The sequence below is a fragment of the Colletotrichum lupini genome, chromosome 5, assembly GCF_023278565.1.
Source record: "Colletotrichum lupini chromosome 5, complete sequence".
Lineage (NCBI taxonomy): Eukaryota > Fungi > Ascomycota > Sordariomycetes > Glomerellales > Glomerellaceae > Colletotrichum > Colletotrichum lupini.
The window spans coordinates 4,764,760-4,788,362 of NC_064678.1; the positions used below are offsets into that span (position 1 = coordinate 4,764,760).

General features: G+C 53.9%; 4 protein-coding genes across 4 annotated transcripts; 1 reads left to right on the forward strand and 3 right to left on the reverse strand.

Annotated features, from left to right (window-relative positions):
- Positions 1 to 8,769: 8,769 nt before the first annotated feature.
- On the reverse strand, positions 8,770 to 9,208 carry CLUP02_10836 (uncharacterized protein; the record flags this gene model as incomplete). Its single annotated transcript, XM_049289808.1, has 3 exons — positions 8,770 to 8,829; positions 8,921 to 8,980; positions 9,110 to 9,208. The coding sequence occupies 3 exons, from the start codon at positions 9,206 to 9,208 to the stop codon at positions 8,770 to 8,772; spliced, it is 219 nt and encodes a 72-aa protein (XP_049146953.1).
- A 2,510-nt stretch (positions 9,209 to 11,718) lies between these two features.
- On the reverse strand, positions 11,719 to 14,896 carry CLUP02_10837 (oxysterol-binding protein; the record flags this gene model as incomplete). Its single annotated transcript, XM_049289809.1, has 3 exons — positions 11,719 to 14,572; positions 14,666 to 14,742; positions 14,861 to 14,896. 3 exons carry the CDS (start codon positions 14,894 to 14,896, stop codon positions 11,719 to 11,721), a joined length of 2,967 nt encoding a protein of 988 aa, XP_049146954.1.
- Positions 14,897 to 16,237: 1,341 nt separating this feature from the next.
- Positions 16,238 to 16,507, reverse strand: CLUP02_10838 (uncharacterized protein; the record flags this gene model as incomplete). The annotated part of the gene is made up of 1 exon (XM_049289810.1): positions 16,238 to 16,507. One exon carries the CDS (start codon positions 16,505 to 16,507, stop codon positions 16,238 to 16,240), a length of 270 nt encoding a protein of 89 aa, XP_049146955.1.
- A 533-nt stretch (positions 16,508 to 17,040) lies between these two features.
- CLUP02_10839 (UBA/TS-N domain-containing protein) lies at positions 17,041 to 23,262 on the forward strand (the record flags this gene model as incomplete). The annotated part of the gene is made up of 17 exons (XM_049289811.1): positions 17,041 to 17,112; positions 17,181 to 17,213; positions 17,258 to 17,429; positions 17,491 to 17,517; positions 17,582 to 17,800; positions 18,038 to 18,166; positions 18,234 to 18,250; positions 18,348 to 18,458; positions 18,517 to 20,408; positions 20,763 to 20,808; positions 20,861 to 20,895; positions 20,954 to 21,044; positions 21,109 to 21,153; positions 21,231 to 22,146; positions 22,237 to 22,358; positions 22,447 to 22,973; positions 23,064 to 23,262. The coding sequence occupies 17 exons, from the start codon at positions 17,041 to 17,043 to the stop codon at positions 23,260 to 23,262; spliced, it is 4,653 nt and encodes a 1,550-aa protein (XP_049146956.1).
- Between the last annotated feature and the right edge of the window lie 341 nt (positions 23,263 to 23,603).

Below are 23,603 nucleotides of genomic sequence, written 5' to 3' on the forward strand. Positions count from 1 at the left end.
AGGGGGAAAGAAGGGAAGGGAAAGGCGCGAGTGAAGAGTAAGATCTCGTATCATAATCCGAAGAGGGAGAGCAAGAGAACTTATACAGGCTGAATGACACGAGGAGGATTTGGATGGCCAGAGCGTGGGAAGGGTGGAATCTGGACGCTGCAGCCTTCTCTTGGACTGGCCGGCCCCGGCTGCTTGGTAGAGGTGATGTTCTGACATGGTGCCGGGCTTGGGTTTGCCAAAAGTCGATCGATGCTCGGTCGACGCGAGACGGGCCACCGGAGCAGAACGGCGGCCTGGATGACATATGGCGTTGTGCTGACTGCTTGCACATGGCATGTATTGGAGTCGGGCATGGCCAGGCGTATAAGCCACAGCTTGGGACTAGCTCGATGCATGATCGGATGTCCGTTAGATGCAGCGAGCTAGGGGAGGGGGACGAGACCCTGTCAAGGCTATCTAGGATGGTTCGTATGATCAACTCGTGGGCAGGTGGGCACGAGAGAGCACGGTATGGCAGGTCCTCAGACGAATGAGTGTCGGGACAACAGTCAATATCCATGACTAGGGCCGGTGACTATCTACTCGGGGCTCTTGAGACACCGGCAACACGGCCGTGTATTCCTGAGCACTTGAAAGAAGAAATTCGTGAGCTGTACGCGAGGGAAAGAAGTGCATGAGCAATCTAAGGTTACACCTCTCACAAGAAAGCAAGGGGGTCATCAGACGTGCTCAATATGCGGTTGACCAAAGCCCTGGTGCCATCCGGGGTGCGCTAGCTAAGCAGAAGAGTTGATGAGAATAGTTGACAATCACTGGATATGTCTACAATTGGGTGGTGATTATACGCCACCATGCAAGAAGGGCTTTCTGCAGGGTAAGGAAATGAACCGGGGAGGCTACAAGGAACACAGCAGGAAGTGCTGGCGCGAATCCCTGGTCATGAAGAGACAAAACCTCATAAGAGATCTTTAAACAGCGACTTGATAGGCAATCCGTCGAGGCTGAACTTGCAGGCCACAACAGTTTGACTCGGGCGCCTTGCGAGAACGAGAGTTCCGGCCCATGTCGAAGGAAGCGTAAGACGGTTCTTCGGCAAGCAGACCACTCTCTGCGCAGGAGCAAGCTACCACCCACTTTCAAGAGTCAGTGTTCGAGTTGTGGGTGTAGGGGGAAAGCGCGAGGTTGCGAGTCTAGTTCGGCCGAAGCGCTCAGGTACATGCCGACGTCATGGCGGTAGACTTTACCCTCTCGAGGTTGGGCCGTCGTTTTGTGCGAATCTAGAGCCGAGGAAAGGAACGCTCTGGTGAGATGGGATGGTCGCTGGATTCCGTCCGCCGGATTTTTCGTCCCAAGAAGCCCGCGAACGCGGGCAATGTGCAGTTCCGTCATCTCGGCAACAAACAGACGTTGGATGAGAAGTGAATCAAGAATTTGCTACCAGTATCCTAAACCTCTTTGCGGTGGCGTCGAAGAGTGTGGATTACCTCAACGTGTGTGGATCTGTCTCGTGGGAGAGCCAAGATTGGGGTTGTTGAACCAGGTGAACCAGGTCTTGGTGTTAGGCCCAAAAAAGTCCATTTGTGCTGCCGTTATGGTCAAGAATTGGGTTCCAAGTGCCTTCCGGTGACCACTTGACTTTCAATTCGGAAACTTTTGGGCCTTGCCGTGTACGACAAGGCTTCTGTGCTGCGGTGAAAGGTACGACCATTTGAGAGTGTACGCCACACGGGTGTGCCTGTGTATGGGTATTGTCTGATTCCCGTCCCTCTCTGTGGATGGTCAGGATACATACACCGGCCGCTGTAGTGGCATCGCGGTCTGCAAGAAACGTGTCAGGCCAATGATGAGCTGGCGCTAAGGAACAAAGAAGAGAGACCGCCGGCCGGGATTATCGTTGGCTGAATCAGACTAGACAGACGACCTCGCGAGTACCGCACTGGCATGTTGAAACCCGTAGATTTCTGATTCAGCTGGGGCGAAAGTTGGTTATGGGCGCAGCAGAGCCAAGCTGCCAACATGGCAGGGCAGGGAATATGCACAAGCCAGCTGTAGTCATACTGCCTTGCCTTGCTGGCGTTGGCCCATGCGCATGTAAGCAGTGCGTTGTCGGGATCGTGCGAGTAAGCGTGTATGGATGAAGACATTGTCAACTTGGAAGCGTCCGAGTAAGGTGAAAGTTGTTGTTGTTGGAGGAAACGTTCTAGGCAATGGGACGGATGACGGTACGTATCGGAGGATATGCTTATGCCTGAGACTCTTAGTTCATTCCCACAGTTCCATTGAGTAAGATACTTACTTACCTTACCACGGTACTGAAGGCAGCATCCCATACATCCGTAGACTAAGGCAGTCGGTAGGTAGCTCAGTACTCCGTACCTTACCTTACGTGGAGATGGTTGAGAAGGAGGAGAGCCAAGTGCCCTGAGATGGGAAATTTCCTCCCGCATTAGCGCTGGCGGGATCGTATTCCCCTCCAACCTGAGGGCCCCTCTTCTCCCGTTTCCCCGTTCCCCTTTCCCACCCTCAAAATAGAAAAGAGCATTGGGAAGCAGCTTGCAGCTGCACTTACCGTCGGTCCAAGAGGCTTGGTCCTTCTTGGACCGGTGCGCCTTACCTTAGTTGCAGTAGCATCAGATTCACCTTCCAGTCCGTTTGTCCTTATCGTCCCACTACACTTACGCCAAAACGGCGGCCAGGGGACTGCAACCAAGCTTCAACTACGAAAACCGTCGTGATCAGGCCGGCAACACAGGGATTGTATCCGTACGAGTACCTAGTCGGGGATCAACAGATCAGTGATCGACCACGGCACCATTAACCGACTTGTTGCCAGCCGAAGATCCTAGTGGGTTCTATCCGTTCACGAAACCTACCTTGACCGGCACCATCTTACTATTGGGCCGGCTTTCAAGGTTGCCCTCTTTGAGTCCGAGTCCGAGACCTTCGTCGCCTATAGCTTACATCACCACTTTGTCTGTTCGTGTCACTGACCTCTTCTACTTTATTTTCAGAAGTAGTACCTGTATCCGTTTCGAACAGAAAACACTGAGTTTCCGGCCCGCCCAGTCCGTTCATTGCGACCCCCTTCGAAGACCGTGGACCGCTTCTTTGGCTCTGTAATGGCGACTAGATTCACCTGATCAGAAGTTTCAACCTTTATGAACAATCGGTTTGACAGGAATGACAAGGCCACGGACTTCATCCGCGTCTGGCACACTTTGCGGGTTTGATGATCTCTGAATATCACGCAATAGAAACGCCGACGTCACCTAAAGTGTCCATGCCTCCCATGTGGCCATGTCCAGTTCATGGCACTGCATACAGTTCACGAGTGAGACCAGCAGTTTCTCTGCCGTCTGCAATCGCAAAGTCGGTCTCCTCAGTACTCGACATTCACTTCTTGTCGTTGTGGAGTGCGATCATCCACCTCACCGAACACGACCATCCGTACAGTCTAACAGAACGGCGCCCTGGCTTTTCAGGTGGCCCGTAAGCCACACCATCCAAGGGCTAAGGCGAGATGCGACCACCACTTCGGCACCTGCAGCACTATTACTTGGATGCCGTTGCAACAACCCCCGGCATCCTTGACCCAGATCGACCATCCATCTGATTGCCCGCTAATTAAATGCGACATGCCTTGTCATGACATGGCCCTAACTAGCACGTAAACAAGAGCTCCGGGCCCCCGGCTTGTCAAGCATGCCCTGGACTAACAGCCTAGTGGCACTTCTCCCTTCGCTTGATGGCCCACTCACCACTATTCAACTCCCCTGACATCCGCCCGAGAATGGCTACTCGTTTGACAGCATACAATTTTGTCACTCGCCAGCCTGGTCCGAACAGCGCGTTTAGAGGTTTCCGTCCATCCAAGACACATCCGCCCGTGGATTCCGCTTGATCGGCTGGCCAAAATCGCGCTGCCGAAGCTTCTCAACGGCACGGGCCAGTACCGCGGCGTCTGTCTACAGTTCTGCGTTACACATGCTGGTTGAGGTACCTCCGCCACCATTACATGGAGAAAAGTGTTGGCTTGAGCCAGACCTTGCGAGCCTCTTTTACTTCATGCAGGTAAGAAAAGATCCCTCGGAGAACACGTCAAACCTGCTTTGGGGCCTCGAGAATCCTGCACATTGGAGCAGCCTAAGCAAAGCTGAGCTGGATGAATTGGGAAAACGCTTGATTACCCCAGGCCTTACTCAACAGCTGAGCCACTTAGCAGAGGGATTCTACACACGCATATGCACGGATCATAGAAGACCAAATGTCTCTCTCTTTGATGATTCTCTTTGTTTCTGCAATCCTCGCTGCCCATATTTCCGTCTAGCTCGTCGCTGCCTCTCGCTTCGACCGGACCGTCCTAGCTCGTTGTATACCCTGTCGCCAGCCTGAGCTGTGTTTCTTCTTCCTGCTAACTAAGCTTCAACGGCTGGTGTCACTCAACTACATTATTAACGAAATCTTTCAAGTCATCTCAGACGGAGCATGAAGTACCTCAGTGAGCCCAGCTCTACTACTTTGGTGCAACAAAGCTGGCGTCCTCACAGCAAAAAGTTTTCAAAGTTTCCCCAACACCGCTGGCCCAGAGCCTCAGTATCTCATCCAAGTCCAGTAATGAGTTTAAGTGATACTCGTGTTGTACAACCCATGTTGGTGGCTCAAGTTACTCGATGCCAGGCGCCCAAGAAATACTGCATTTCAATGCAGCTAGCGAAGTTGTGCATTCCAACAGAGACAATCATCTTGTTTGACGGCTTACGGCTAATCAGCAATCGACGCTGAACATTAATACTAGTGGAGGCGTCAACATCCAGAAATACGGTCAGCTTGATGCTCCCCCTGGACACCGCCTATTTTGAGTGCCGAGCCCGACATATCCAGCTTCCTGACGACCCTGGCGAAGTTACCTAAAGGCTCCTCTTTCAAGGCAACAACATCTTGTGGAAAGTACCCAGACGCAGATGCAACGCAGAGGCTGATGCACACCTCAGCATCGTGCATGCGCCCTAGACGGAAATATTGCTGAGCGCGCCGCCTAGCGGCCAAGCCTTGCCTCGTGAGTGGATGGATGGGGAGCATCCCGCCCCTAGCGTCTATCATTCACCGAACCTTGCAGGAACCCCTGGTCCACGTCCTCACCACTGTGGCTGACGACAAAGAGAAGTTGGTCCATTCAACACTCAGCTTACTTGGATTGCCTGTTGCTTATCGATGCCATACCACAGCGGGGAGAGCGTCCAGCTGACGGCCTCATCGCTTAACGGCCCTGGGGTTGCAGGGCATTGGTTGACGCAGCCAAAGGATGATGGCCAATACCTATGGATCGGAGGGCTGGCTGACAATTCTCAAGGTGCTACGTCGAAACAATGAGACTGCTGACCACCAGTGGCGCCTAGTGTCTTGGATCAATATGGAAAATTGTCGCCTGATTCAGTCGATCACCCGACCTCTGAGCGGCGCTTCTTGGAGTCTCCGCGCCGATGAGCAACCTCCGACCGGATCGCCGACTTCATGACCCGTAAATGTGGGGATATCGGGGCAACCGCCGGAGGACCCGCTCTCAGGTCCGAGTCCTCGATGGTTCGGTGTTTAACAATTGAATGTTGAGAAAGCCCGAGAGCCCTGCAGTGCTTTCAACTAAGGCATCATTTGGTAAGTCATTCGCGACACGGCAATACGGCACTTTTAGGACTCCGATTTCCCGCTTCCAGGGCCCGAATTTTCCATCCGAAAACTTGATCACCGCAAGGGACTCTCCACGGCTCCGTGCTCCTTAACCAAGGTAACCAGTCCGGCGGGATACGTGTGGACAGTACTTACCTCAATTGTCTGCAGACAATGATGTTGGCTGCTGTCAACATCCCCAAGGCATTTCGACCGTTGCTCTGACACCCGGCAAACCACGAGGCTGGGCCTCCTCGGCGCGCTTTGATCACAACACACACTCTGTGCTTCAACAGCCTAGTCTGCTTTTTCGACACTAAACCACCCCGCAAAGTCAGGTTTCCCGAATCATCTGAAACCGATTCCTTCCAGCGTTCGCTCGGTCACTAGCTTGCGTAACACGATGTCTGGTCCCCACCGCCGCTGCCCTTGCTTCTGCCCTGTTCACTTTGATGTCTCTTGGAAAATCGTATGTTTTCTCTTATTCGATACTGAATAAAAGCCGGTCCACGGTGACGGGATCTCGTCGTCGCCGCGACGACGGATCACGGGATGACTCGGTGGTGGCGCCGAGACCTATGGTGGAAGGTCGATGAGCGGGCGAACATGCGGGCGGCCCAGCCCCCACCCCCCGCCCCGAACACGAGGTCTTGGTTGACCGTGCTTCAGAAGAGAACTTCCATTCTTTCCCTTTTTGTAAAGTAAGGTGTCCCAGGAGGCTAGTCACGGTGGACAGCCACATGGTCTCGATTAGGGTGCAGCTGGAATCCTTGATGCGAACCTCGAAGTTGCGAGGAGAATTAACCCAGAGATAACAACTCAGGTGCCTCCGCGGGAACTAAATTGAATTGACAATCAGCTCTCTGAAAGCAAGCATGAGAACACTGAAATCTAAGGAGTCTCTGCCAAAATGAAGCCTCCGTAGTTCAGACTCGAGAAGCTGGTAGGTCAATCTGCCCAGTATTAAAGCCCACGTAGATTCTTGCATTTTGATATTCTACCAAGGCAGACTTCGATTTGTATTGACGCCCTTCTGATTTTCCCGCTACTCATTGAGATTAATTTTTCGAAGCAATGCGCAAATTATTCTCAGTCCCTCACAATATCTTCCACAGTTCATTCGTCAAGAACTCAAACCCCTGCCGGAGACATGTTAATCCTGGGTAGGATGTGAACCAAGGCGAGGCAAAGAAAGTTCCTAACTCTCACAACTTGATTACAGAATGGAACACCCATTCTTCACATTGGGTTTGTATCCCATTGACAACTGGCAGCATGTGAAGAGTAGAACACCTCAATCTCAGCCTCGGGTATACAGACATCTCATCCGGCGAAAGCGATGAATCGCAACCCTATCATCTGAACTTCTTCCACAATTCGCTAGATTACTTCCAAATCACTTCTGTTGGAAAGGTCTCAGAATCCTATTAACTCTAAATATGGGAGAAGGTGAGGGGTGACCTTGCCTCAGAGGCTTGCACTTAAAGAGCCCAAGCGTTTCTCTCTTTCGTCTCAATTTTGATCTTGATCGCGACGTGTCGTCTCCCCGACGGAGCTCCGTTGTTCAAAAACCTCATCGGTCAGATTTGATGCTAGCTTGGTAGTACTTGAGTCGGGTTTTGGAATGAGTTTAAGAGCTTTGGGTGGTATTTGCCTTGATATGGTGATGAGGGGGCCGCGGTCGAATTGTTTGTTCGGCCTCTTCTTGACCCCATTTCATGAGTGTGAACTCCTCCTGCCCCGATCGAATGGCCCTGCCTTGTCATCTAATCAGAGATTTGGATTGAGAGAATCGACTCGACGATAGGGTGACGATGAGATAGTACGGCAGAGCCAATGGGATGAAGGAGGTTTGCCGTTGAATATCACGTTAGATCAAGACCTTTGGCAAATTCAATACGAGCACTAGGGATTTCCTTTTTATGTTGTTCTCAAGGAGTGCGTCCCAACTGGCAAGTAATGAGCACAACTTTTGACGATCGAGTAAGTTGGTTGTACGAAAGATTGCCACGGCCAGCTGTCCCGTCATTACCTAGAGTAGGAGGGATCAGTTTTTTGGTACCTCTGAATTCATATGCTTAGGTCCGGGAGTTGAGCGACAGCGATGAGAAAGAAAGAAAGTGAATTCAGCTAGGAGAAGAGACCATTAATTGCCCGGAGGATCATAACGAGTTCTTCGCAGTTTCAAAAACATTAATCAAAAACGTAAAATTTGGTTCAGGTTGTTACTTGCCCGATTTCGAGTAGTCACGTTGCCAGTCTATCGACGTAAGCTGCATGTGCTGTGACTCGACTCCCCATCGAGATGCAAGATGGAAACCAAAATCGAGATGCTCCCCGACGAGAACGTAAGCCTGAACGAGAAAAAGAACAATGGCGATTCCCCGTCGAGGAGTCTTTATTTTGCCCTGTATGACCTATTTTTGTGTTGTCGTAAAGAGAGAGTGGTGGTGATTAGTTTTGGGTGGTTGTGGTGTGAGTTATGAGTTGTCGACGCCGGTGTCGCGACGTGCGGCACAGGTCTCGCTAAATGAAACATAAGAAGGCGCACCGGGTTTGAAAGTACCCCAATGTCTCTTTAGAAGTTTCTAGCTCTTTCCTTGCTTTCGAAATCTTGGTTGACCTGCATGGTATTCTCTGGGGTATAGGTGTCGGTTTCTCGGCTGTGAAGGGCGGCAGGTATTAGAAGAGGAGGTGGAAGTTGACCTTGTATGACACGGTGCGTCATTTTCAGTCATATCAGCAGTGAAGGCTGATCAACGACACTCTGCGGCCGAATAGAACCTTGTCGCCGGGATGCCGTTGAACTGGTGCATGGTAAAGCCCGTAAGAGCAGGACAATTCTGGGATGCATTCATCGGCTTGCTTATCCAATTTAGAGAATCCAGGTGACTTTCTCCGTAGCTTCACGTAAGGAGGCCTCAGAGTCATGAGCGTTGCGCACTTGAAGAACGTCGCGGCAAGAATGCATGCGTACGGCATGGGGACTTCGTGATGATTGTCGATTCACGCAGCCGGCTCTGAATCATGCTTCCAAAACAAGTGTGATTCGTTTTATTGAGAAAAAGATACGCTATGGGTATCAGGGTAAACTGCGCTCCGATTGTCTCTCTCCTAACAATAGCAATCGCAGTCGGCGCCGTTCGCCATCCATCTTCCACTAGCCGTGCGACACTACGTTCAACGTCAGAAGAATGCTCTGTAAACCACACACAACCCAGGACAGAGTCATTTTTGTAAGGAGGAATTTGGCGCAAGAACTTACCTTGTTGCTGCACAACTTGTAGCAGCCATCCTGATCCGTGGGACTGCAGTTCGACACCCACTAACATCGCCCATTAGCATCAAATGATTCGCGCGCACACGAGACAGAAGGCTAGATGGGCCTTGCCCGGAGAGAAGTCTTGCTAAGGCAGGACAGTTGCCTCGAGGTCACTTGGATCGGAAAACTCACGTTCTTGTCAAACGCTGTGCCGCACTTCTGGAGACGCAAGATGGCGTTGACGCCGCAGAGCTGCATCGCAGCGAGAAGGAATACGAGGAAGAAACGCATTTTTATGGGGGGTTAGTGAAATTTGTGAATAGAGATAGAAAGTACGTTGGGAGTAGCAGGCTGAAATGGAAAGAGACTCTTGATGGCTTGAAGCAGACTCTCTGACGCGCTTGCTTCCTTAAGCTTATATGTAAAGTACCAACCTTCCCAACGACACTCCTCTCATTTGGTTCATCCTACTCCCATGACCCAGATCCCCTAGATGATCAGTCTATTAAACCTTCATTAGCGTCAAGAGCGTAGGCGAAAGTTGCCCACGGCTCCATGCAACAGGCCTACAGAATCAAAAAATTATGAACCTGACTCGTCAATCAATCAATTAGACTTGCCAACTCGGCAGTCCTCTCTACTTTATTCGAACCGCGCAGGTTTATAACACCGCGTACGTAAATGGGGCGATCTCCTCAGCCCTAGGCCGGCAGCCCAGCCATTTCATTCTATTTGCTATCGGGCTTCTCCGTGCTTTTTGGCTTGGCATTGATCGGTCTCGCATTCTTAGTAGTGTGCGAGAAAACTCAAAAATATTCGCACCTGGACAGGACCCGGGAGAGGCCTGGGCAACCCCCCCGGGTCTCCGCCCGGACCGGGGACTACGGCGGGGAAAGCGGGGCGGAAGCGAGTCATCTTTGGTCGAGGGAAAGAGTCTCAGCGAGGAGCGATGTGGTTTCGGCTGATCAAGCTTTGGTCCTTTAGAGAAGTATCCTAGGCGAAGTATTGCTGAAGGACACTGGTGTCTCCTTTCCGCTTGAAGTTTTCGGCGTCCACGATTCTAATGAGAGATTTCGGCCGACGACAGGAGGTTATGGAAGATGTTCGGTTTCGTCATAGCTCGGGTACATATCTTAAAAGGTAAGCTCTACGCTGGCATCGTTCTGAAGCCGACATCTCTCAGCGTTTCGTACGCAGTATGTGCTAGCATACGACTGATGTAGATCTTGACGTTGCTAGCCGGGCTTGGTTCTCCTTGTAAGTCCGACCTTCTGACTACAATCTACAGTCTCCTGGTCTCATTCGATACCTACGACTCGTTAGTTCGTGTCCGATACGTATCACATGCCGAACACATTCTCATCTAGAAATGCTGACGAGAAGGTGGGTGTATCGGCCATACTAAGCATCCCGACTTAACCCTTTATATGAGTGCCCCGCCGCTTTAGTACAACAGCTACAGTCGAAGTGAACTGCCTACCGAGAGGAGGATCCGGATCCTCGCTGACCAGCTGTCTATCCAAAATGATCGTCATACCTTCTCTAGGGCGTCAACTTTTATTTAAGAACAGACTTGGCTACGCCATCCAAGCTGCCCAGCCTATATCTTGCCATACGGGTACACTAATCTCATAGTCGCCTCAACGGTACGAGTTTCCGCGCGACAACTGTCGCAGTTCTCTCGGCATTTAGAGCATGCCTCATGTTCAAGATGCTACTTGCTACCTTTGGAAAGTCACTTGTGGTGGCGCTTCTTCTACTCCATACATGTCCGCATGACCACACCCATACCATTCTTGACTAATTATCGTCGTCAGAAGCGTACGTATTCGTCCACGACGATGTATTAAATATAATAACTAAGACGATTCGAAAGAACTCAGCTTTGTTAGGTAGCGTCATATGAAGCCCATGTATTCATTACAAATGATACAAGTGATGAAAGGGAACTAGAGCTCCGAGAGAGCAATGCCTTGGCCTGGCCATGGAGAAAGTCAAGACGTAATCAAAACAGAACACCTCTCACAAAGAGGAATTGCCACAAAGTGCTGTGCCGCCCGAGCAGATGTGTATCATGCATACAGAGCCTTTCTATGACTTGTACCAAAGGCCTTTTATACCATCAAATCCCAGTCGAACAGTCTGCTGTCAGGCTCATTGAAGTAACAGTGCACAAGTCAGTCAAAGACCGCTCGCATGCCCATCAACAAAGAGGTCCGACGATATCATCTTTCCCGACAACGCTCCGCGTCAGGAGACGCCCGGGACTATCAGGAGTTTGACATCTGGATCTTCAGGTAATCTGCCTACCTCCCCTCCCTTACCAAGACCTGACGGAATCGACTCCGATCTGTTGTAGCCTCCCTCTCTGCAGCCTTTTTCAAAGTTTGCACCGACGCTAGGCTCAGGCCCAACTCTGCTGGTTCTCCATCTCATCACCTGAGGAGACCTCGATGCCTCTTGCAGACCGAATATCAAACCATCGTATAGGAGTCGTCCCGCACATGATCGAAACCGGGCACCCGAGAAGGAGATTGGGAAAACGGTGGCACCAATCACGTAGAAGAACTCATGCAACGGGATTAAGCTTCGAGCACCCAAAACAGTTTTCTTATCGTCTTAGCTCGCCAACGCGCTATCGTCGACCACCTCTTGAATGAAAAAATCACCATCATAATCCAGAAGAAGAACTCGAATAGGAGGGAAGTGAAGGGGTAGGGCTGAACAACCCGCCCGAAAACGCCTGGGAGCCGCTTCTGCGCTTCACTTTTCTAAAACACCATGAGCCTCGCCATCCGTCTCTACCCAGCAAAAATCTCCTCCAACCCGTTCCACGTCCCCTTGGACCTCTCCTCCCAATATGAGTCCTTACCCGTCCTCAGCTTCCACACCTCCTCGCCCTCCGGGCCCTGACCGACCTTGACAAACCACTTGGGCTTATGCTCCTCGCCCTTCTCCTCCAGCACCCGACGCCGGGCGCGCTGCGCCTCCTCCAGCTTCACCTTCCACTCCTCAGCCTGGTCGAGATCGCCCTTCTCGGCCAGACGCTGGTCCGGTCGGAGTCGGCTGTCTGTCGGGGGTAGCCTGCCCTTCTCAATCTCCGTCACCTCGTTGAGGGCCGCGGCGAATGTGGTCATTCCGTAGGTATTGGCCGCATTGTCAACGAGCTTGCCGACGCTCCAGATCTCCCGGCCCGCCCCTTTGCCGGCTTCGACGACGCGGAGGCCGTTGGTCCACGTGCCGGAGAGGCTGCTGCCGGTGTGTACCCCGTCCGGTCCATATGTCTCAACCTGAACATCTTCGCCTCGTCCGCCAAACATTCCCTTGCTCCTGAACTCGACCGAGGCCTTGGCTCCAGAAGAATCGTTGCAGATCTGCATGACACCAACCGGCTCCACGTACTTTTCTCCCATTACCACGTTGCGCAAGAACATTGTGGCATGCGTCCAGGAATACAGCTCGTCCGTGCCATCTGGGAGTCGAAGCGCGACACGAACGCGGCCTTCCGTAGTAATTTCGGCACTCTTGCCCCAGAACTTCTGCGACGGCGCGGGGGACTGGCTGAAGGACCAGCTGGCAGAGTCGGCCTGCATGGCGAGTCTGACGGGACGATGGCAAACCTTTTCAACAAGCAACCGGAAACCTCCGGGTACTTCCTGCTCGGTTCGCAGCATTTCATATGTCTCGCCCAGAAGGGGGTTGAAGGGTTTCCGAATGGCGCGTTCCTTTGCGCGGCCAGTGCTGAATTGCGACACTGCGAATGCCGTGATGTATAGGAGACGTTCCTTGGCCTCCTTCTGCTGAGCAGCTTGGTCAAGCAGCTGGGCGTATTCCAGCTGTTCTGCAACGCGCTGAAGTAGTGAGATAGGTTCGTTCGCGGATACGGGCATACTGATCGTGCTAAGATCCTTGCCAACATTCTTCCGCACAAATGCAATCAGACTAGGAGGCTGCACCAAAGCCGGCGGAACCTTGGTTCGTCTCTCAACGGAGATATCCACCGGCAACGGCGACAAGCTCTTGGGCTTCGCTGGGTAGCAATCGGTGTCCTCGGAGCCTATAGCCTCATCCTCCTGGGCCGAAGAGATGGAGGAAGAGTCACTCAAACGTTCATCCGCCTCCGAGTCTGGGCTTTCATCTTCGCTCTGAGCAATCCTGACGATCTGCGAGCTTGTCTCACCGGCTTCTGCGTCGAAGAACTCTTCCGTCGACACTGTCTCCATACTTCTTCTAGAGGGTGCTGCAGAAAGTGGAGCGGGAGATCGTCGGCGCTTGCTGTTCACAATCAAGGTCGTAAACTCAGACACAACGGAATCGAGATCGTTGAGGAGTGCCGCACAATGCTCTTGTGTGCTCTTTTCTTCGTGGACAGACGATTTTGACTTTGACTTTGAGTGGCGGGGTCCATTTGCACTGATAGTTGTCGTGACAGTACCCGGAGAAGGAACAGCAAGAGCAGCAGCGGCGGCGGCATGATGCGCTTGGGGCGTGGATGCTGTCGGTGTAGCGTTACTTGACTTGCGCTTCCAGAATGGGCGCCTTTGCGGCTGTTCTGTCGCTGTGGGAGGTGTGAAGTAGCTGTCCGGTTCCTCACCCAAGGTGCCTGGTGACAAGAATGTCGAAGCAGCCATGCTAAGAGGCCTTTGGTTTGACATGTCCTTGACCAGGCGACGAAGAGCGTCCCTGGTGCCGACCATGCGACTCACTAGGGTCTCGACCTGCTGCCATTCGCGATCTTCCTCCAAGCTTGACTGCGTAGGCTTCAAATGTGTCGTGTTGACCCTCAGCGGCGTTGTTCTGGGGTTGAGTGTGTTGGGTTGCTGCTCCTCCACGCCCCTCGCCGCACGACTCGCCTTCTCCAAGGCCTTGGCCCAATCGTTGAACTCCTTGGCGTTGGACGCTCGCAGATGCCAGATCTCGGCGCCCGAGTCAATGTTAATTTCCCTACGGCGCTCATCGGCTGCGATGGCAGCAAGGCTAAGAGGAATGGCACCGCGGAGGGCAGACGAGTTGCGGTTGTAGTAATACGAGAGGGTGCAGGAGGAATAATCCAGCGAGAAGAATCTGCGCGCATAACCCTGGCCCTTCTTCCTCCGTCTCTTGTGCAGAATTCCTGTATGGTAGTTGGCATTTCCATCGCTGCGGCCGGAGGCTGACGTCGGGCGTCCCGCGGCAACGTGGCTATGGAGGCTGTCTTGAGAGGCAGATGTGACGGCGCTCATCTGAGGCAAACTCGTCTTGCTGGTGTTCGCATTCGCTCCGGCCTGCAAGTTCGGGAAGTTCTGGGCTGTAGTCTGAGGCGGTGCACCAGTCGGGTAGGTGAGGAGGACGAAGGTAGCCGTCTTGGAGATCTGCTTCGAAAAGGTGTTGTCGAACACCAAGCCGAACATGCCGCCTTGGCCCTTTGGCACATCCCACGTACCGGTCGATACCTTATCCGCATCGCATTTCCCATGCCATTTTATGGGTATGAATCCCTTGTTGGCGAGCTGCTCTTCGGCTGTGCTCGAATCCCTCCTAGCAAATGGTTTCTTGGGCTCGGCGACGCCAGAGGTAAAAGATCCGGGGGCGGCGGCATCGTCGTTCTGATTCGTAATGAGGCCGGCGGCGCCAGCTCCGGGGTGCTTCACAATTCCAAAGTTACTGCCTCGGCGACTGATAAGCACGTGTCGGAATTGGAGACCCAGAAGAGGAGAGATGTAGAAGGTGGGGGGGGGGGGGGGGGGGGTAAGGGATTGAGGTACGCACATGGACTTTTTGTGTGGTTGGACGCTCCAAGATATTGTGTGGCCTTCGTCGACTTTGACCCAACGCACGATGTAGGACTATTTGGAGCAAGCTATCAGCATCGAGAAGAGAAGCATGAAGATGCGCCGCTGCCTGTGGTCAAGGGCGTTGGCGGAGGGGGAAGGGGAAGGCCGGGGACAGTGACGACTCACGTACCTTGCTATGGATCTCCAACTGCTCAATGCCCGCCATTTTTGCGGGTTGGAATAGGAGCTTGAGCTGTGGGTTGGTTTTCGCAAAGGAATTCGAAATTGAGTGCCCGATTACGTTCTCGTTCCAGTGCAGGTCGCAAGGTTATTGAAGGGGCATGGTGTGGATGGCAAAGGAGATTTGGAAATAATTGAATGGGATGAGAGGGAGAGAAGAGAGATGGGTGCTGCGGGAGAAACAAATGTCACCCTGGTCAGAGGTAGGTAGGTAGAGCTGCTGCAGCATGTCAAAGTGGGTGAGCTCCCCCCCAGGTACGGGCCTAATAAGGTCGTGTACGGAGTACGGGTACATAAAGTACGCGGAACGGGCCTGAGAGCACCGCGGACATGGCCCACCAGCACGGGCGACTAGGTACCTTATTGGGGTGAGATGTCTTTTTTGGACAACTCGCTCAGTGGCCCACGTCCCAAGACTACCCAGCCACACATCGTACCTCGTACCTCGCACCTCACCCGCACCACCACGACTTTTCACAGGCGCGCGAATTGAGGTATACCCTGGCCGCCGAACGGTTGGTTGGGGGCGGGACGTCATTCGGAAAAAGACAGCGAGGCTTGTGACTGGCTGGCCCTGACAACAAACGGGCTGTGCGGTTGTGCCGGCATGCCAAGTTACAAGTAAGCCGCGGACGGCCGCGCGGGCGAAAGCAGAGTGGCAGGTGCCCGGTCGGTGGAGGACGAGAGTCCCGACGTTGTGGCTGGGCTGTTTTACGCTAACCAATGCGGCGGGGGACCGTTGTGCTGGTAAGGCAAACCTGATGGAACTTGAATGTATGTCAAGCATGTGCCAGCTGGGAGCTAGGTAATTTTTCTGTAGGTAGATCAAGTACCAAAAGGCGGACGCTCCGTACAAAGTATACACCAAGCGGTAGCCAACGTAACAGACACGATGCGATACGGCAACCCGCGTATGTGTGTAAGTATACTAGCTACGGATAACATAGCCTATTCCGAACGAATCCTCTGCCCAGGTGTAAGTCCAACGCCCGCATAACGTACCTTAGAATAGCAGAGCCATCTTTCCGCCCGTTAATCGCTCGAATTCTCAGCCTTAACGACCAACCCGAGATTGCCATGCAGGGGAGCCGAAATTTACGATTCAAAATAGCTCAGAACAACAGGAAATTGTCGTAACTCCTATGATATTCAAAATCACCTCCCAAGTCCTGGGTCACTGGGTACGCAGAACATGTGCAGAACCGACTTTTCGTATCCCACCGCCACGGAAGTTTCTTGCAGTCACAACCCGACGTCATATTGCGCAAGAACAGAGCGTTGAAACGGTCGCATGATAGACCCCGAGCTGCGAGCTGAGGACCTTGAATTAGAGAATGGCGGCAGGTCGGCAATCGCGGATGAGCATCTGCTGACTTGAGCTGATTGGCCGGGTGAGCCGCACTTCATCTACCAGACACAATAATACGCAGTGGCATCCCCGAACCACCCTGGCTCGGCCTCGTCGGATAGCTATCAGTCTGCCATGCTGACTACCTACCCTTGATGGTATTGCGTTGGCACAGTATGGGTATGAATCCTGAACAGGTGAGGCATCCGTAGGCCGAGGGAGAAGAGCGAAGCACCTAGGCAGAGGCATCGGCAGACGAGTCTCGATGCGAAAACTGTCAAGGCGAGGGATGAGGTCAGACAGCATCTCATGCTACCTAATAGCCGTTATGAGCCGGTGGCACAAGGCGACGTGCAGCAGCTGAAACGATCGCTACGATCTGGCAGCAGCACCACAGCGTTGGAAACGGGATCAGCGAGTGGCACTCGAGCAGGTGCAGTTGACCGAGTTGATCAATCGACAAAGTGTCAATGACAGCAGCAAAAAGAAAGACTTTCAAGTTCACAGACGGCCTCTCCTATTCGTCAGGCGCATCAAAGCTGTGTGATATCGTCGGGCGTGCCATGAGTATCTACGTAGTGGGTACGTACATTGCGCTCGGCAGCACCCGGACCCGCGGCACCACCGGATCAATGTCGGGCCCTTCTGAGCAGGCTGGGCTTCACTGGCCCGTGACGGGAACCAATGGCCCAAGATGACGACGGGAGGTGAGCCGGGGCCGTAATTCGCGGATAGCCGAGCGTGGAGGGGCCCCGAACCCACTTCCACGCGTTCCTCCCACGATGCCAGTCCAACCAAGTACCACCCAGCACCCAGCTCCCAGCACCCAGCACCCAGCACCAGGGACCAGCACCGTACCCCTCTGATATTATTTTGATATTATTTATTTTTATTTGTTTTCCTTCGTCGCTCACTCTCCCAGTCTCTCCCGCCTCCCCTCCCACAGGATGACTACGTAGGAAGTGGCAGGCTTCTTTGTCCAGACCCATCACCACCTAGCCTGCGCCCCTGAGCCCCCCCCTCCACAAGCCCAAGGTCCATTGGCACTATCCTCTTTGGGCTAGACGGCCGACTCCCTCCACCTCTGGGCCTTTCTTTCCCCTCTTGCTGCTGGGCTTGCTGCTTGCTGCTTGCACCTGTATGCCATCCGGTGCTTCTTTGCAGGTTGATCGTCTCTCCTTTTTTCCTGAGTCGTGCACTACTTACGAAAAGGCTCACAAGGTCTTACCAAGACACACACATCATTTTGGGCAGCACATGTGGAGCATCCCATCGTCTTTGATTGCTGAGGGCATTCTTTTGTTGCTCCATTGCGCCGCCGAGGCCATCTAAAACAATTCGATCCCAAAGTCGACAAACGCCCATTTCTTCTTGCTCCCTTCTCGGATGCAGCCTGGTCCGCCGCCATCAGCAATCCCATTCATTCCGTCTCACTCTCCGACGCTGGTGTCCGTCTTCCTCAGCCTCCTCTACGCATGATTGAGGCCATGTTTGTCGTCGCGTTTCCCTTTCCACCTTCGACATCGGGCTCCCTCTTCCCCAGTGCATAATTTCCATGGTACACCTTGTTTCTTAATACCCCTTCCTAAAACCCATCTTTCCGCCCAATTACCTGCCGCCGCCCGCCCCTGGTTGGCCCGAAGAGAACCCCTCGATCTGCCTTCCGATCTGGACGACCCGCGCCTTGTCCAACCCAAACTTGTTTCCTACGAAACCGCCAAACCACCAAACCGCGCCCCGACGATACACGCTGCCGCCGACGTCGACCGTTGCACACAGTACCCTACCCGACCATGGCCGGTGTCCTGAGCAAGCGCCAGCAGGCGCGTAACGAAAAGGTCCTTCACGATCTGGTCCACTCCGTACCGGGGAACAACTTATGCGCCGACTGCCAGGCGCGGAACCCAGGTAAGTGCAACTGTGCTCCCTCTCCCGCCGCTCAGACCGTGGGCCAAAAACTGACAGTAGTTCGCAGCATGGGCCTCTTGGAGTGTAAGCGCGACTATTCCCCCTCATGCGCCCCCATCGATACGATTCTCATTCGATTGGGGCGGTCACTTTGACGAGCGAGACTGACGTGCGACTATAGCTGGGCGTGTTCCTTTGCATGAGATGTGCCGCTATCCATCGAAAGTTGGGAACTCATATCTCAAAGGTGAAATCCTTGAGCATGGACAGCTGGTCTAATGAACAAGTGGAGGTTTGTGCAAATGCATACCCCATGTCGAGATTCGTCGCCCCTGACCAAACCTTCGCAGAATATGAAAAAGGTCGGAAACGTTAGGTCCAACCAGATTTACAACCCCGATAACAAGAGACCTCCCGTTCCTGTCGATGCCGACGAAGCTGATTCCGCCATGGAACGATTTATCCGCACCAAATACATGAACAACATCCCCATCCCCACGAGGAAGCAACATTCAGGCCTTTCAGATGAAGGCGTTCCTCCGCCGCTACCACCAAAGTCGGGAGGAAAGTTTGGGTTCAGATCTGCCTCGTCAATCTTCCCGCTATCGTCTCGGCTGAGAAAGGATTCGTCATTGCGTAATACCATGTCGAGTCCCCGCGAGCCGCGAAGTCCCTCGCCCAGCGATCTGCCGAACAAGCCCTCCAAGGTGTTTGGCGCAAGCGTTTCGTACGAGCAGGAAGATACAGAAAGGAAATTGGCCAGTCTGAGGGACATGGGATTCTCCGATGGCCAGCGCAATGGTATGGTGTTGAAGGGCGTGAACGGAAACCTGGAGCGCGCAATTGAGACACTGGTGCGGTTAGGCGAGAGCGATAGACGGTCACCTTCTTTGACAGGGCCTCGTGAGAGCTCTTTGCGCGCGACACGCTCGCACGCGAACCTGTCAACGTCTAGTGGATTATCTGCACCGCATCAGACGTTCAGTGACCACCCCCAGTCGCCCTCGACAGCCTCGAGCAACAACCCCTTCGACATGCTGCCGCCGCAGCCGCAATCTTCCCAATCGACCGGCACGCTCCAGAACAAAAACCCCTACGCGAACAACCCCTTCGGAGCTCCCACGCAACAGCAGCAAGATATTGCCCAGGCTTTCGGCAGCATGTCCCTCGCTCCAGCGCAACCCCTATTTCCGCACCACACGGGCGGATTGCCGGCTTCCCAGCCGTTTGCTCAGCCTCAGCAAACGTACCAGCAGTCCATGACGCCTCCCATTCCGCAGCAGCATCAGCAGCAAAACTACAACCCCATGAGCTTTAATAGTAATATGACCTATCCCCAACCCATCCAGCCGCAGGCAACGGGCTACAACCCATTCCTCACGAACCAGGCGCAGCCTCAGCAGCAACAAAACCTTGCAGTCAACACAGGGCCATCGTCAAGCCCATATGCGAACAACCCGTTTACTCGATCTCCGACAAGAATCCAATCGCTTTCGCTAGGCCAGATACCCGAGCAGTCGCAATCGAACTTTTACATGGACTCTCCGCAGACGATGACACCACAGAGCAGCAACCCCTTCTTTGCACAACTGGGCTCGCAACCTACGGGGCAACAGCAGGTACCACAGCAGCAGCAGATGTACCAGCAACCATTTCAGCAAGAGCAGCCGGCGTTTGGGCAGCAGCAACAGAACCCCTATCAGCAGCAGCAACAAAACGCTTACCAGCAACCGGCTCAGCAATTGGTTCAGCAGCCGTTCCAGCAGCAGCCGCAACACCCGTTTCAGCAACAGAAGATGCCGCAGCAACAATATCAGGCTCCTACGGCACAGGCTCAGTATCAACAGCAGCCCCTGCAACCCCAACGGCCCGACAAGGCTTCGATCTTGGCACTGTACAGCCAACCGCAGCTGGCACCTCAGCCCTTTGCACCCCAGACCCAGGCGCAGACGCCAGAGGTACACCCCGAAGTCGCAGCATCTCAGCAGCAGAGCCAAGACGCAGCGAGTGGGTCCATGGTAGCAGGAAGCAAGAACCCCTTTTTGATGAATGGCGGCGGCGGTGGTGGAGGCATGTCATCGCCGCCGCCGCCACCACAACAGGTGATGGCGGCTCCCGTAGCGAATACCGTCGGGCCGCGCAAGGCGGGTGTCAGTCGCGAGAGCATGGCATTTACGGATATGCAGTGGACGAACGGGCGACACAGCCCAGACGCGTTTGCCAGTCTAAGCGCGCGGCACATGTGAAAAGGCCTCTAGGAGGGTGTCGCGGGGTCTTGATTCTTCTTGTAAATACATGCTTCTCTTTTGCTCTTCTTCGTTTTTTTTTGTAAGATAAAACTATCGATTCGAGACGATGTCCGAATTTTTTCGCATGCTACGATTTGCTCGTTTCTAGACTACCATGACCTGCGGAGGGTTCTTCCCTGCACGCGTATACCAAATTCGTTCTTTTTGTGTTTTGATATCGTTTTGACTTTGTGTGTCATCTGTTCTTTGTGCTATTTGAGTTACGTCCACCGACGTAGCTTTCTTTATGCGAAGAAAGACCCTTGCTGTCTAACCCCCCCGCGGGGAAACTGACCGAGACCGAAAAGGACACGGCCGAGACTCGACAGGGTTGCGCCGACCCGATGGGATGATGTGCCGAGATCGGAACCCTTGCGGCGGCGGTCTCCTGTCGACTCCACACTAGACCTTATGCCGTAGTTCCGAGTACATCGCTCTTCCGTGAGATTCCGGTAGGATTTCACCGAAATCTCCCAAAAGTTCCGCTAAAGGACGCAAGGCCGAGGCCGATGATTCAAACGCCGCAACGGGGCGATGAGTCAAATCCCGGGAGGCCACAAAAACCCCGCCGGGTGCGCGCCAAGCTGTCTGTACCTTACACTTCTTAGCTCGAAAATACGATTTCTCGTTGCATGACCTACAAACCATTGATAGGCCATACTTGAGCTGTTGATTTACATTTCTTGTAGCTACTTCCAGGTTTTCTACAAACTTACGTACCCTCAACCCCGGATCCCCCACACACTTTACCCCGACCAAGCTCACCACGCAAAAAGATGACATCCCCGTCCTTCCAAGCCCGGCTCCGCGCCGCCATCCCAGACGGGTCCGACGCCCCCACACTCCCATCCCGGGCCTCCCTCGCCGCCGCATCGGCTTCTCTACCCCGCCGACCATCGTCTCACAGCACGGGTGCCAGCACCGGTGCCAGCGCAAAGGGAGAGGACAAAGACAATGACGGAACCTACCTCGCCCCCCTCGGCACCGAAGCGACCCTAGCCCACATCCTGACGGACATCGTCCCCGCCCTCAACGGCCAGGCGCGCAGCGGGCGGTACTACGGCTTCGTCACCGGCGGGACCCTCCCCGTCGCCGAGGCGGCTGACAATATCGTCTCGGCGCTGGATCAGAACGTGCAGGTGCATTTGCCGGAGCAGACCGTCGCTACGGAGGTGGAGAGCGTTGCGTTGGGGATGCTCGCTGACGTGTTGGGGCTCGAGGACGGGAGCGGCGGCGGTGAAGGAGGGGTGTGGAAGGGGAAGACGTTCACCACCGGCGCGACGGCGAGTAACGTCCTCGGCCTCGCGTGCGGGAGGGAACATGTGATTGCGAAACGGGGCGGGAACGTAGGAGAGCAAGGGCTGTTGGGCGCGTGTGTGAGTGCCGGGGTGAAGGGGGTGAGGGTGTTGACGAGCATGGGGCACAGCTCGCTTTCCAAAGCGGCGAGTGTGGTGGGCGTCGGGAGAGCCAATGTTGCAGAGTTGCCGCTGAGCGCTGATGAACCGTGGAGGTTGGATTTGGAGGGTGTGGAGAGGGTGTTGCGGGAGGGAGAGGAGGATGGGGTGGTGAGTGTTATTGCGGTGAGCGCGGGCGAGGTGAATACGGGGAGGTTCGCGACGGGGGGGAAGGGGGAGATGGAGAGGTTGAGGGGGTTGGCTGATCGGTTTGGGGCGTGGATTCATGTCGATGGTGGTGAGCTTTTTCCGTTGCTGTCTTTTTTCTTGGTGTTGGTTTGTGGTGAGAAGGTGGTGAGATTTTTGCTGACGATGGTTGGTTTGACAGCTTTTGGCATCTTTGCGAGGGCTCTCGAGGCGAAGCCCGAGTTTGCAAAGATTCGAGAGATGGCTTCGGGGCTGGAACTCGCGGACAGCATCACCGTGGACGGACACAAGCTTCTGAACGTGGTACGTTCGCATCAAAACCCCCCTTTACCCTCTCCCTCCCGTCCTCCTTCTCTGCCGTATGAAGTAGACTAACGTTTGGCGGGAACAGCCCTACGACTGCGGTATGTTCTTCTGCCGCTCCCTCCCAACCCAGAAAACCGTCTTCACGAACCCAAACGCAGCCTACCTCTCCTCGGCCGGCGCCTCCGCCATCCCCTCACCCTTGAACATCGGCCTCGAGAACTCGCGCCGCTTCCGCGCGTTACCGGCCTACGCCGTCCTCCGGTCCGAAGGGCGGAGCGGGTTGGCGGCGATCCTGAGCCGCATGGTTGTGCTTGCGCGGAAGTTAGCCGCGTGGATTCGAGCTTCGGAGGCGTATGAGTTGCTCCCCGAGGGGGTATGGGATATCGAGGAGATGACGCACATGGTTGTGCTGTTCCGCGCGAGGGATGAGGGGTTGGATGGGGAGCTCGTGGGGAGGATTAATGGCACGAGGGAGGTGTATGTTAGCGGGACGAGTTGGAAGGGGAGGAAGGCTGTTAGGGTTGCTGTTGGCAGTTGGAGGGTTGATGTTGAGAGGGATTTTGAGGTTGTGACGAGGGTTTTGGGGGATATTGCTAAGGCGTGGGCGAGGGAGTGAAGGTATTCTCTTTTGCTGGTTATATGAGATGATATCAAGGTCGGTGTTCATGTCAGTACGCGGTCAATGAGCTAGCATCCCTATAGATCTGGCAGGAAGGTGAGGGGATGGTACTTGGGTCACTTCTCTTTCTTCTCTGTCATAATGAGAAGTGGCAGGGGCAGGTGGTCGAGGGGTCAAGGAGGCGCCAGTGGAATCCGTTCTTTCGAGATCACCCTTCAACCTTCGCTACACTTTTGGTTCGATTCTCCACTGCTGACCTTTTTTCTTTCTGCCCCAAGGTGAACTGACCGCTTGGTTATTCGGTTAGTATAATACTATCTTCCCGTTTTATTCATGCCAGTATATACGGTCAATGACCCACCGCCCATCCAATCTACCTAGAAGAAGAGGAGGCGGATGATATTCAGGTCACTTCTCTCCTCATCTGAACACAACCTGAAGTGAAAGGGGCAGGTGGCCGAGGGGCTAAGGGGGCGCCAGTGGAACCCGTTCTTCCTCGACCAACCTTCAACCAGAGGCTTCGCTTTTTGGTTCGATTCCCTATCGATGACCTCTTTTTTGCCCTCTACCCTACTGAGAATTCAACATTTTTATGATTGCTTTGTTTCTGATAGTCAGCACTT